At 46.1% G+C, this 14,285-nt stretch overlaps 1 protein-coding gene across 1 annotated transcript in view; it reads left to right on the top strand.

The window, feature by feature from the left end:
- RUFY1 (RUN and FYVE domain containing 1) overlaps positions 1-14,285 on the top strand; it is a 57,335-nt gene that overhangs the window by 747 nt on the left and 42,303 nt on the right. The window contains exons 2-4 of the mRNA XM_023743876.1: positions 8,702-8,875; positions 10,353-10,470; positions 12,933-13,034. Coding sequence (XP_023599644.1) covers positions 8,716-8,875; positions 10,353-10,470; positions 12,933-13,034 — 380 coding nt within the window. The 5' untranslated portion in view covers positions 8,702-8,715. The remainder of the gene's footprint in view (positions 1-8,701; positions 8,876-10,352; positions 10,471-12,932; positions 13,035-14,285) is intronic.

A 14,285-nucleotide genomic window follows, 5' to 3' on the forward strand; every position in this document is an offset into this window, starting at 1 on the left:
CCCGAGCTGGGGGTTTTGGTTCAAGGCGAACCCGGACCCCCCGGCCCACGCGCGGTGTTAATGCACCCAACCACCGCGCTTCCCAGCTGGAAACTGGGACATTTCTTGTTCTCACCCCGTGATCTCTTACGGTCCTTTACAGCCCTTGGCGTCTAGGAAGAGTCTGAGCACATTTGTGGGGAGAAGGGACACATGAAAGGTGTGACTCTCCAGCCTGCGTGCCGCTCGGGGCGGGACAGCCGCTACGGGGCCGCTCCCTGAAGTGTTAGTGCGCCATGGAGGCTTCCCGATCGTGTCCTACCCTCCGGGAAATGTGCTGCAGAAGCAGCACGGACACCGGAATAGTGTGAACATCTCAGTGGTTAAGAGAAACTGAGTAAAGTTTAAAATTGGACTTGAGATTCTGGCAACGAAGAATAGTTCTGGAAGGTAATGAGAAAGCTTTTCAACCCGGATTTCTGGTTCCCGCGAGCTTGCCAGCTTCGTGCAGCCCCTGGTGTTGGTGCACCCCGCGCCCTGGCCGTCCTGAGAGCCAGGCCGGGGTCTTCTGGGGCCTCTTAGATGGTTCCTGGCATGTAGTCAGCAAATAAAATTCATCAGGGCCCAGCACACAAATGCATACAGGGCTGGGGAAAAGTAAGCTTACAGTTGTTCATACGGAAAATAATACAACGATTAATAAATAATACAAGAAAAAACTAGTGTACTCACAACTGTAAACCTACTTTGCCCCACACTGTATTTGAAAAGTACTTGTTTTCCATTTATGGTAGGTGAATAATAGCCAACACTTATATTGCGCTTCCTAAGTGGCAGGTTTTATCTTAAATCTCTGCATACATTAATTTTATCTTCACAGTACTGCATACTAGCAGGCCTGGCTTCCTGGTGTAGCCAGTGCAGGCTGTGGTTAGCATGGTCACCCAGGACTGCGCTCTGAGCAGTGCCCCGTGCTTGAAATTCTCCGTAATTATATCTCTGAGCTTGTGTTTCGTAAGTGAAGTCCAGTGGAATAAGGGAGCACGTGGGGAAGTGGGGCCTGGAGCTGGGCTCGTGTGTGTTCCACCTTCCACTGCCTCCTGGGGACAGGTCCTCAGCCTCCCGGGCCACTAAGGACTGCCCTGGGGCTTGTCTCTCCCTCCCTGGCTACTCCCTGACCACTGCGGGCCTGGGGTGGGGGTGAGGGGGCTGGAGGTCACACCTTCTGCGTCTCAGGGCAGGGCAGTCAGGCTGGCAGCACCACAGCACACTAGGCAGGCATCTGGGCAGGGGCCTCACACCACCCCAGCCAGATACAGACTGTACCCCTGCAGGAAGTGTGATGCCTTAGACCAGTGATGGCGAACCTATGACACGCGTGTCAGAGGTGACACGCGAACTCATTTTTGTGGTTGATTTTTCTTTGTTAAATGGCATTTAAATATATAAAATAAATATCAAAAATATAAGTCTTTGTTTTACTATGGTTGCAAATATCAAAAAATTTCTATATGTGACACGGCACCAGAGTTAAGTTAGGGTTTTTCAAAATGCTGACACGCCGAGCTCAAAGGTTTGCCATCACTGCCTTAGACCCTAAGAAGGGGAGATTGACTTCCTCCTCTCTGCCCTGTAGCCAGCCCCACATAATAGATACCATTATTCTCCCCATTTTTTAAAGAGACAAACTGAAAGAGAACTTGACCCGGTTGCTTAGACATGGCAGAGGCAGTACTGGAACCAAGACATCTACCTCTCGAGACCATGCTCTCAGTCAGAATACCTCAATGCCTCGGGGCTTCTAATTTTATAAGTAAACGAGTGGCCCAGTGCACGAATTCATGAACATTGAAAGGAAATTAATTAGAAGAAATATTTTAATATCGCTATTTGCCCTTTCTCTATGATACAAGTGTCAACCAAATTCACGATCAACAATGACAGATTGAAACACACACGTGTGATTGGTGCCAGCAAGAGCTTTATATGTATCACACATGCACGAGTCAACTTAGCCTTTTATATATGTAGAATAAACTTGCTTAATTAGACCTTATTTCTTTTTTAAAAATATATATTTTATTGATTTTTTAAAATATATTTTTATTGATTTCAGAGAGGAAGGGAGAGGGAGAGAGAGATGGAAACATCAGTGATGAGAGAGGATCATTGATTGACTGCCTCCTGCATGCCCCCCACTGGGGATTGAGCCTGCAACTCAGGCATGTGCCCTTGACTGGAATCAAACCCTGGACTTTTCAGTCCACAGGCCGACGCTCTATCCACTGAGCCAAACCGGCTAGGGCTATTTTATTGATTTTTTTTACAGAGAGGAAGGGAGAGGAATAGAGAGTTAGAAACATTGATGTGAGAGAAACATCCATCAGCTGCCTCCTGCACACCCCCTACTGGGGATGTGCTCGCAACCAAGGTACATGCCCTTGACTGGAATCGAACCTGGGACCCTTCAGTCCACAGGCCGACGTTCTATCCACTGAACCAAACCGGTTAGGGCTAGACCTGCTTTCCGATGTAGCTAAACTTTTTCCAGCCCAGTGAAGCACTCCAACTTCTCTTTCAGGTAATTGACAGCAACACAGCAGTAAATATCAACACAAAGCCGATTATTATTGTAGGTCACGCAAGCAGAACAATGGGAAAATATTTAACTGCAGTAGTGTTTGACTATATTCTGCACATTGAGAAAACCTGAAGTCATTTTCAAGGTCCACCATTTCTTACTTCTTTTCAGTCGGGTCAAGTTTCTAAGCTTTCTAAATCTCTGTTTTCTGGCTAATGAAAAGAAAATAGGATTCCACCGAGTCTCCTATCTATCTACTCCAGGACTTCTGTGAGGATCAAATGAGATGAGGCATGGGAAAACGCTTCACAGCATTTGGTTATAGTGTAAAGTGTTTCCACCTGTGTTCCTGGGCTGCAGAAACTCTAAGGAGACTAGTCGCTAGGGCGAGGAAGCAGGCATTGCTACGTGATGTCATTACCCAGAGCCCACAGCGACCATTTCCGGGCTGGGCTGGGCTGTGGGCTGCATTTTGCGCCATGGGGTCTTGGCAACGTTGGCTGCGATTTGGTGGGGTGTCACTCCGGGGTGGTGGTGGGGCCTGTGTCCCACTTAGGGGAAGCCGAGTGTTGGTTTGTGGTGCCGGCCAGTGCGTGTCATGGAAGCTCCTGCATTGAGCGTCTTCCCCCTGGTGGTCAGTGTGTGTCATAGTGAACGGTCGGACACTCAGTATATTAGCCTTAGTATATTAGCCTTTTATATATAGAGACTAGTGATCCGGTGCACGGATTCGTGCACATTGAAAGGAAATTAATTACAAGGTGGCCGGCAGGGTGGGACTGGGTGAGATGGGCCAGACATGCCCTGGAGCCAACCTCCCGCTGTCCCTCCTTGGCCAGCCGCACCTGGGGTGGAACTGTGTCTTGAAAGGCATCTGTGGAGTGAGCAGGAACCCTCTGGCAGGTGGGGTCCCTCAGCCTGGCCTGTGGGGATTGGGCTGAAACTGGCTCTCCGACATCCCCTGAGGGGTCCCAGAGTGCGAAAGGGCACTCTGCAAAGTTACTGTGGTACAGGGTGTGGAACGCAAATACAAGTGTGCAGTAAACCAGATTCGGCGCTGAGAGTGTCCCAGCAACAACATAACCCACGGCCAGAGTTGGAATCACGCGGTCCTGCAAGGAATCAGGTTCCCTCCTCTCTGGTTTCAGGGTGTGTCACCTGAGAACCGCTGCTGCCAAGTCACTGCAGCTCAGCAGCTCCTGTGTTAAGTGTCTGCCCCCTGGTGGTCAGTGCGTGTCATAACGACTGGTTGGACAGTTGGACACTTAGCATATTAGCCTTTTATATATATACTAGAGTCCCGGTGCACAAAAATTTGTGCACTCGGGGGGGGGGGTCCCTCAGCCTGGCCTGTGCCCTCTCGCAGTCTGGGACCCCTCGGAGGATGTCCACTTGCTGGCTTAGGCCCGCTCCTTGGGGGATCGGGGCCTAAGCTGGCAGTCAGACATCCCTCTGGCAGCCCAGGAGCCCTAGGGTGATGTCCTCTTGCCAGAGGGAACCAGGCCTAAGCTGCAGTCGGACATCCGTAGTGCTGCTGAGGAGGTGGGAGAGGCTCCCGCCATCACTGCTGTGCTGGCAGTCATCAGCCTGGCTTGTGGCTGAGCAGAGCTCCCCCTGTGGGAGCACACTGACTACCAGGGGGCAGCTCCTGCATTGAGTGTCTGCCCCCTGGTGGTCAGTGTGTGTCATAGTGACCAGTGATTCCCAGTTGCTCTGCTGTTAGGGTCAATTTGCATATTACCCTTTTATTATATGCCTGGTGCATGGGTGGGGGCTGGCTGGTTTGCCCTGAAGTGTGTCCCAGATCAGGGTGGGGGTCCCGCTGGGGTGCCTGGCCAGCCTGGGTGAGGGGCTGAGGGCCGTTTTCAGACTGGCCACATGCCCTTCAGGGTGGGGGGGTGTCCCTGCTGGAGTGCCTGGCCAGCCTGGGTGAGGGGCTGAGGGCCGTTTTCAGGTTGGCCACACCCCCTTCAGGGAGGGGGGTCCTGCTGGGGTGCCTGGCCAGCCTGGGTGAGGGGCTGATGGCTGTTTGCAGGCTGGTCAAGCCCCCCAGCAGGGACCCTCACCCCTTGAGGGTGTGGCCAGCCTGGGTGAGGGGCTGATGGCTGTTTTCAGGCTGCCAAGCCCCCCAGCGGTGGGGGTTCCTGCTGGGGTGCCTGGCCAGCAGCAGGTTTCTGGGATTTATTTAGCTTCTATAATTGAAACTTTGTTGCCTTTAGCTGAGGTCACATCCCGGGCAACCAAGCCTCCTGCTTGCTCCAGCTCCGTGACTGCCGACCGCCATCTTGTTTGGGTTAATTTGCATATAGTCACTCTGATTGGTTGGTGGTCGTGGCTTGGGGTGTGACGAAGGTACGGTCAATTTGCATGTTTCTCTTACTCTCTACCAGATGTTACAACACATTGGCAGCCCTTTGCGCTGTTTGTGGCTGCTGGTTTGTATTTTTTTCTGTCTTGAAGGTATAAAAGCATTTTTAAAATGTTTTTTAGGCAATTAGCAGGTTTTACATAAAAATTCAGGACCCCAGTTTCTGAAACCTCTACCGACAGCATTCTTCCAGCAAGAGGGTCTGAAGCTCAGCCCCTCTCTGCTGCTCTCATTTAGGTCAAGGCCCACCCCTCTGAAAGGGTCAAGGTTGAAATCCCTGATCAGACCACTTATTTAGCAATCCCATAAGTGTAGAATTTTGTGACATTCTGTATGTTGTGTTGAATTATTAATAATGAAGCTTAAAGATGTGAAAAGCATGGCCAGTGTCACAAACCTAGTAAAATTGAGAGATAGACCAGGTTGAGGATCCTCCCGCTTGAATTTTCCATAATTCTAAGTCGAGCATGAATGGGAATAGGTGACTCACCAACCAGGGGTGGATGAGTTGGCTGCAGTGCACTGCCCCATTCCCAGCAGCAGTGGTGGGAGCCGCTGCCACCCCCAGCTCTGACCACCTAAAACACTAGTCTCCACGTTTTTTGCTCACATGACCCCATAAAGCAGTGGTTCTCAACCTTCTGGCCCTTTAAATACAGTTCCTCATGTTGTGACCCAACATAAAATTATTTTCGTTGCTACTTCATAACTGTAATGTTGCTACTGTTATGAATCGTAATGTAAATATCTGATATGCAGGATGGTCTTAGGCGACCCCTGTGAAAGGGTCGTTTGACCGCCAAAGGGGTCGCGACCCACAGGTTGAGAACCGCTGCCCTAAAGAAATTTCAACTTTTTTTAAATTACTTTAGAGAGAGAGAAAGGGGGGACAGAGAGAGAGAGAGAGAGAGAGAGAGAGAGAGAGAGAGAGAGAGAAACATCAATTTGCTGTTCCACTTATTTATTTATTGGTTGTTTCTTGTATGTGCCCTGACCCAGGATTGAACCCACAACCTTGGTGTATCAGGATGATGCTGCAACCAACTGAGCTACCCAGTCAGAGCAAGAAACTCCAACTTTTAAAGTTGACATATAAAGTTCTTCATCATAATTTTAAAGTTTAGAATATATTTTCTGGCTCATTATAAATATTGACTTTTTGAAATAAAACTGTTACATCACTTTTAAGTGTGTCGAGTGATATGTAAATACCTTAATGATTTGATAAGCACTAGCATTCATCTTAAAAATAAACATGTTTTTTAATATTTAAAATTTTTATATTTTTCCCTTTTACCCCTTGAACTTGAATTCCCATTCCACTTCCATATGTTTTATAATTTTTTATTGGTCATCATATCATATATCTCAGCCAAAAATATATAAATAAAAATTTAGCCCTAGCCGGTTTGGCTCAATGGATAGAGCGTCGGCCTGCGGACTGAGGGGTTCCAGGTTCGATTCCGGTCAAGGGCATGTACCTTGGTTGCGGGCACATCCCCAGTAGGGGGTGTGCAAGAGGCAGCTGATCGATGTTTCTCACTCATCCGTATTTCTAACTCTCTATCCCTCTCCCTTCCTCTCTGTAAAAAATCAATAAAATATATTTAAAAAAAAAAAAAGATTCCCAGGCGATTCTAATGTGCAGCCAAGGTTGAGAACTGCTGCTTTAAAGTGAGGCTGCTAGAAAAAAAAAAAAAAATTAATAAACTTTTCTTGTGACTAAAGCTCTCTAAGTGTATAAAAAAAACCTTTTCTTTGGAATGTACCATTAAAAGTATTGGTGATGAATAAGTCGATAAAAGGAATTTAAATATAATTTTATAAATAATCATACATATATTTTTCATGGAATTGCCTCTCTTTTAAAAAACATACATTTTTATTGATTTCAGAGAGGAAGGGAGAGATAGAAACATCAATGATGAGAGAGAATCATTGATTGGCTGCCTCTTGCACACCCCCTTACTGGGAATGGAGCCCACAACCCAAACATGTATCCGGACTGGGAATTGAACCATGACCTCCTGGTTCATAGGTGAATGCTTAACAGCTGAGCCACACCAGGTGGGCAGGTGCAATTGCCTCTGTTAAAATGAGCTAAATGGTATTGATTTTTTCATTAGCATGTATCTGTAGATGAATATATATGATTTACTGATAAAATGTGATAGGACTCAGCATCAATTTTATTCCAAATTTTTGTTTTTATGGATGTAATCCCCAAGAAACCTGGTTCATATAAATAAGAATTATAGACAGTTTTGTTAGAGCAGTGTTGCTCAAGTCTTTGAACTTCTAAGTTATATGCTCCAAATCACATTGATCTACTGCCAATAATTTTTTTTCAAAGCAAATGAAAATCATCTGACTTGCAAGAGAGGATACAACTTGCAAGTGTTCCCCCCACCCCCTAGGCCAGGTTTCCTTAACTAAGTGCAATAAAGCAGAGAGGTTTTATAATTTTTATTTCCTTTGCCCATTATCCATTTCATTAAAGTTTCAAATGTATAAATATAATACATAGGATTCTCTCAGAATTTAAAAATAATTAAAGAAATATCTCAACCTCTGGGAAGTTTTCCAGCAAAGGCTTTACCAAGACTTATCTAATGATAATTATGCTTGTAATACTTTTATGTACTTAGTTATCTTGTTTAACCCAGAACGCTCAAAATGGTTGGGGACATCTAAATATTATTTCATTACACCTTTGCCAATACAATATTTTTTGACCAAAAGACTTATTTTACGTGTACTTCAAAGCCATTTTCATCAAAAACTTGGAGCTACAGTTTGGCTCATTTAATTTATGAAACATGTCCATTGAGTTAATGGCACATCTAGAGTGTTGAGGCTAGCAGAAAATAATTACATATAATTGGAGGGGGGTAGTTTTCTTAATTCAGGACACCCAGCAGAGGGCTAGAAGTGTTCCCCTCTCCCCCTAGACAGGTTTCGTTAACTAAGTACAATAAAGCAGTGAGGGATTGAAAGCTCTTCCTGTTGTTGGTGACATAATCATCACAGGCGGCTCCACCACCATGGGAGTGTGGGGCTGTCTGCACCCAGGCCAATGGGTCGAGAGGCTAGGGAGTGAACTGACATTCTTCTGTGGGATCGGAGAAGAAAAAGTGCCTGGGAAACAGGAGGTCTGTTCATGGGCTTCCTTATTTTTAAACCTCAAAACAAAGCGACAAGGTTAATGGCATTGAAGTGGAAAGACAGCTGAGTTTCAGGGTTTTGTTAACAAAACTCATAACGGTCCACTCATTGTGGACGAAAGGTGGGCAACGCTTTGAATGTGAGTCTAGAACCGAGTGGCAGGAGCAACTCGGATGGCACCTCACTCGGAGGAGCAGGCTCCAGCCCCCTCCAGGCCAAGGGGGCACCCACACCCCGACCCGGCCAAGGGGGCTCCCGCGCCCGACCGGGCGCCCCTGCGGGCTGTGGGCGTGGCCTCGCGGCTTCGCCCAATAGGCACGTCCGCGGGCGGAGCACGTTCCCAGCTTGGGGCGGGGCTTCCTGCGGTTTGCGCCTTTCGGGTGCGCGGAAAATAGGGCGCTGCGTGCGGAGAGGCCAAACTCAAACCAGCCCGGGGAGGCCGCTCCTCTGCAGGCTGACCCCGGGCCAGGCTGTGACCTCCAGGGGTCAGGTGACTGCGGACCGGTTATCCGCGCGTTTGCACCCCGCGCTGACCGCCTGCCTCCCACATTGTTGCCTCGGAGCACACGCAGTCCACGGACAGAGCTGTCCCTGCTTCTGCCCCACAGCTTCCAAGTGCCAGATGATGGAGGAGCGCGCCAACCTGATGCACATGATGAAGCTCAGCATCAAGGTCTTGCTGCAGTCCGCTCTGAGCCTGGGTCGCAGCCTGGATGCAGACCACGCCCCCCTGCAGCAGTTTTTCGTGGTGATGGAGCACTGCCTCAAACACGGGCTGAAAGGTGAGCCTGGGCGCCCGGGTCACAGCATGTGCTCATCAGTGCAGAACACAGTTCTGGTGCCAGGATAACAGTGTCAACAAGCACACCAGGGCCTGCCTGCAAGATGCGACTTCCCTGAGCAGTGCTGTCCGATAAAGAGTCATGCAAGCCAGATGTGCAATTTTTTTAAAAATATATTTTTATTGATTTCAGAGAGGAAGGGAGAGGGAGAGAGAGAGATAGAAACATCAATTATGAAAGGGAATCATTGATCGGCTGCTTCCTGCACGCCCCCCACTGGGGATCGGGCCTGTAACCCAGGCATATGCCTTTGACTGGAATTGAACCCCAGGACCCTTCAGTCTGCAGGCCGACGCTCTATCCACTGAGCCAAACCAGCTAGGGCCAATTTTTAATGTTCTAGTACACATTTTTTAAAATTAAAAGAAACAAGTAAAATTAGTTTTAATGATATATTTTATTGAACTGAATATATCCAAAATATCATTGTGATACATAATCAGTATTTAAAAGCCTTATTGATGAGATGTTTTGCCTTCTTTTTTGTACTTAGGCTTAAAAACCCGCTGTTTTACATTTATAGCGTGCCTCAATTGCACTAGCATTTGAACAAGCGTTCAGTAGCACATGTGGCTAGTGATAACCTTGGACAGCACAGTTCCAGACCAGGAGGTGGATGATAAACGCAGCAACAAACCAACATAATTATAAAATGCTACAAATTCAAGGAAGCAGAATGGGTTAAATGATAGAGAATCAAAGAGAAAACCTTTCAGCTGGTAAAAGGGGACAGTTTTTCTGGGGAGGTGTCTCCCAACTGAGACATACAGGACAGGGAGCAGTCAATCATGTAAAGATTAGGGGAAAGCAAAAATCAGAAACAAAAAACAGGGTAAGGGCCCTGCGTGGGACCACCCTTGGCTGGAGGAAGAGGTCAGGTAACTCTGGGTGCTGAGAGAGGGAAGGAGGACGGCTCGAACATGTAGGCCTTTACGGGTGAAGACCGGGGTTTATTCTAACCCCGGGGAAAACATGACCCGACTTCCACTCATAAAAGACCCCAGCAATGTGGAGTGTGGGTTGAAGGGTGACAATATTAGGAGCAGGGAGGCTCATTAGGAGGTTTTTGCAGCAGTTCAGGTGAGGAGGGTGGTGATGTCCATTCAAAATTAAGTATTGATTTTGGCATCAGGTAGGAAGGAGAAAGGGGAAGGATTTCACAAGGGATCACGTTTTATCTCATGGGCAGTAAACAACTCGGAGGAAGAGCATAGTAGGTACATCAGGGAATCCCTGTTTCCAGAGAAGGGAGAGCTCATTTGTTACTTGGCCTCGCCCAGTCCCCGAGGCTAAACCTGAAGGATTAAGCAGAAGGATTAAATGTGAAGCATTTATTTGGCTTTTGGAAGAGAGACCACGGACCCCTGAAGACATTTGCCACCTGTTCTTATGACTAACACTTTGTTTTCCCTTTTAGTTAAGAAGAGTTTTATTGGCCAAAATAAATCTTTCTTTGGTCCTTTGGAGCTGGTGGAGAAACTTTGTCCAGAAGCATCAGATATAGCCACTAGTGTCAGAAATCTGCCAGAATTAAAGTGAGTAAGAAGTCATTACACTGATTTGATATTTAGAAAAACTTACTCATTTCTCAATTCCTTGATGATAAAACATTTTCTGATTTAAAACGAAGTGCATGAGCCACATTCAGGGACAGTGTCTGGCTGGCATGGCTCAGTGGTTGAGTGTCGACCCATAAACCAGGAGGTCATGGTTGGATTTCCAATCAGGGCACAACCCAGATTGCAGGCTCGATGCCCCGGGGGCGGGGGGGGAGGCGGGGTGCAGGAGGCAGCCAATCAATCGATGATTCTCATTCATCATTGATGTTTCTCTCTCTCCCTCTTCCTTCCTCTCTCTGAAATCAATTTTAAAAAAAGAAAAGGAAGAAAATTTAAGTATTAAACTGTACATACTGTTCTGTGGGCTTTTTCCATTTCATATTAGATTTTAGACCTCTTTCCACGTCAGATACTCATCACTTTTGAAATGGGCATAGCTTTATGTCCTCTAGCTCATATGCTTAACGCCCCTTTGGGCTTCGTAGCTGTCTTCCAGTGCTCATTCTCCAAGTAGTGCAGTGGTGACCATCCCCAAACACCCCCTCGTACATTCTGGTCACTTCCTGAGGCTGTGTTCCTGGATATAGGCTTTGGGTAGCCAGCCATCACCAAGCTGCCTGCCGGAAGCGTTGTGACAATTACACCCCCACTGAGCAGCCTGTGTTAGTGTCCATTTTCCACAGCATCCCAACACTAAATACCTCTCCCCCCCACATTATTTTCTTTCCTTTTTACTCTGGTCCTTTTTCCCCCTCATCATTTACTTGTGGGGTGGTGGTGGTGGAGTTACGGGGGTGCTCAGAGCCTTTTGTATTGATGAAGTTAGGTGAGCCCTGAGGTCCCTGGGATGCACAGCCAGGCTGTGGCCCTAAGAGCGCGCTTGGGTGCAAACACTGATGATAGCAGTGCCTCTGTACTCCTGAGTCTGTCACAAATGCACTTACTCTGCTTAAAGAGAATCTTGTTTTCCTTAAACAGTGTGAGGTCTATAGCAGGGAGGCTTTTGTTCCTTTTTTAATGTTTAAAACAGGCCTTTCCAAGTTTGCATCTCTGAGGTTGGTTGCACAACAGTGTGAATGCACTTAGCATTACCAACCAATACACTTAAAAAGGTAAAGTTTATTTTATATGTTTTCTACCACAATTATTTTTTAAAATATATTTTTATTGATTTCAGAGAGGAAGGGAAAGGGAGAGAGAGATAGAAACATCAATGATGAGAGAGAATCATCAATTGGCTGCCTCACCCTAGCTAGTTTGAGACAACCAGCCTAGCCTAGGGGTCCTCTACGCCTAGCCTAGGCAACCCCTAGCCTAGCCTGAGGACTGAAGGGTTTGGGTTCAATTCTGGTCAAGGGCACATGCCCGGGTTGTGGGCTTGATCCCCAGTGGGGAGCATGCAGGAGGCAGCCGGTCAGTGATTGTCTCTCATCATTATTGTTTCTATCTCTCTCTCCCTCTCCCTTCCTCTCTGAAATCAATAAAAATATATTTTTAAAAAATTGGCTGCCTCCTGCATGCCCCACATGGGGATTGAGCCTACAGCCCAGGCATGTGCACTGACCAGGAATCGAACCGTAACCTCCTAGCTCATAGGTCAACGCTCAACCGTTGAGCCATGCTGGCCAGGCCAGAAATTATTTTTTAATTGCATCTTTGAGCTAATGCCTCAGAAACCTTGTGAGACTTCAACACTTTAACAAGCACTGACGATGTTGTGTATTAATCTTTGAAAGAATATCCATTCTACAAAGCTAATCTAATATTTCCTGGTTCCTGTGAAATTTTATCAATATACACAAAGTTTTATCTGATTATATTTGTTCCAGGAATCAAATTTTGTGGCTTAAGATTTTTTCCCTCTTTTGTCAAAATAAACACACATGCCCATGATACAAAATTCAAACAGTACCCAGAGGTATATAGTGCCTTCCCTGACACTGTGCTCCCTTGACCCCCAAAGCAGCTATTCTTACAGAGTTCTCTGTATTCACAAGCAGGAATGTGTGTATCTCTTGAGCTAATTTGTCTTTTTGTTTGTCTTTATTGTTATTATTGTATATAATAAAAGGCTAATATGCAAATCAACCAAACGGCAGAATGACCGGTTGCTATGATGTGCACTGACCACGAGGGGTCAGACGCTGAATGCAAGAGCTGCCCCTGGTGGTCAGTGCGCTCCCACAGGGGGAGCACTGCTCAACCAGAAGCCGGGTTCACAGCTGGTGGTGGCAGGAGCCTCTCCCGCCTCCATGGCAGCGCGAGGAGCTGGCCTAAGCTGTCAGTTGGCCATCCCCCGAGGGCTCCCGGACTGCGAGAGGGCACAGGCCGGGATGAGGGCCCCAATACCCCCACCTCCCCCCCCCCCAAGTGCATGAATTTCGTGCACTGGGCCTCTAGTTATGCCATAACAGTTTGATTCTCTGTTTGAATTCTAGGACAGCTGTGGGAAGAGGCAGAGCTTGGCTTTATCTTGCACTCATGCAAAAGAAACTGGCAGATTATCTGAAAGTGCTGATAGACAATAAACATCTCTTAAGGTAGGTCATCACCTATCTTTGCTTGTGTTGCTTAAATTAAAATAAGAGTCTATAATGTATAGAGCTTTTATTCAAATTATTATTAATCATAAATATTCTCTGACTTAGTTTTAAAATAGTTCTATTTTATTTTTTTGAGCACTGATATCTGAAAGTTGATATGAATGACTGAAGATTTATATTACTTTTCATTTTTAAAAGTCATTTTAAAGATAATTCTTCAAAAATACCTAAGATTAGGTAGTTGACAGTATACTCCATTAAATTTCAGCAAAATTGTATTTATTAGATTGGATAATAACAGGGAAAAATTACTTTAGAACTAAATGCTTTTTGTAATATCTTACCTATTTTAGGATTCCATATCCAATTTATAAAATTTTATCTTTTAGCATCAGTAAAGACTGACTGGCTATCTCTGAAATTTGGCTCATATATTTTTTTTAATATATTTTTTATTGATTTCAGAGAGGAAGGGAGAGGGAGAGAGAGATAGAAACATCAATGATGAGGCAGAATCATTGATTGACTGCCTTCTGCCCACTCCCTACTGGGGATCGAGCCCACAACCTGGATATGTGCCCTTGACTGGAATCGAACCTGGGACCCTTCAGTCTGCAGGCCGATGCTCTATCCACTGAGCCAAACCAAGTAGGGCTGACTGTTTCATATTTGATATTTATAACTATAAGCAAAAATAATCATTATGAAAATTTCCTCTAGAATATGAGAATTCATAAGGGAAGAATCTCTCTGGAGTTAATTCTCTTATCTAATTGAGATAAAAATATATTTTACAGTATGGCCTGCTACTCCAAATTTTTCATTGTTTTCAGGTCATGGGTTATTGTTGAATATTCTTTACATGATAAATACTGATTTCAAGTATGTCATGTCCTTTGTACTCTGAGCACAGTTACGCTGAGTAACTTTGAGTTACAGATTTTGGTCTAAAAAAACTGATTCTTAAGATAGTAAGTTCTCATACACATACACACACACACACACACACACACGATGGTAAATTAGCAGATCAATGGTGACCAGAAGCAGTCAGAGACAGGGGCTGAAGTCCCACTGCAAACAGCCGCGGTGGCTGCTGTCAGGAAGTAGGAGCAGCCAGTGTTGCTCCGTGGGACACGTGGGAGGGGGAAGAATTTTATTCTTGGGTGTGGGAGTTGTTCTCAGCAATATGGAAAAGGAGCCTGTAGGGGCAGAGGGGGCAGAGTGATGGTCAGGAATGTAGGAGCC

The sequence above is a fragment of the Myotis lucifugus genome, unplaced genomic scaffold, assembly GCF_000147115.1.
Source record: "Myotis lucifugus unplaced genomic scaffold, Myoluc2.0 scaffold_417, whole genome shotgun sequence".
In the NCBI taxonomy this organism is placed as follows: domain Eukaryota; kingdom Metazoa; phylum Chordata; class Mammalia; order Chiroptera; family Vespertilionidae; genus Myotis; species Myotis lucifugus.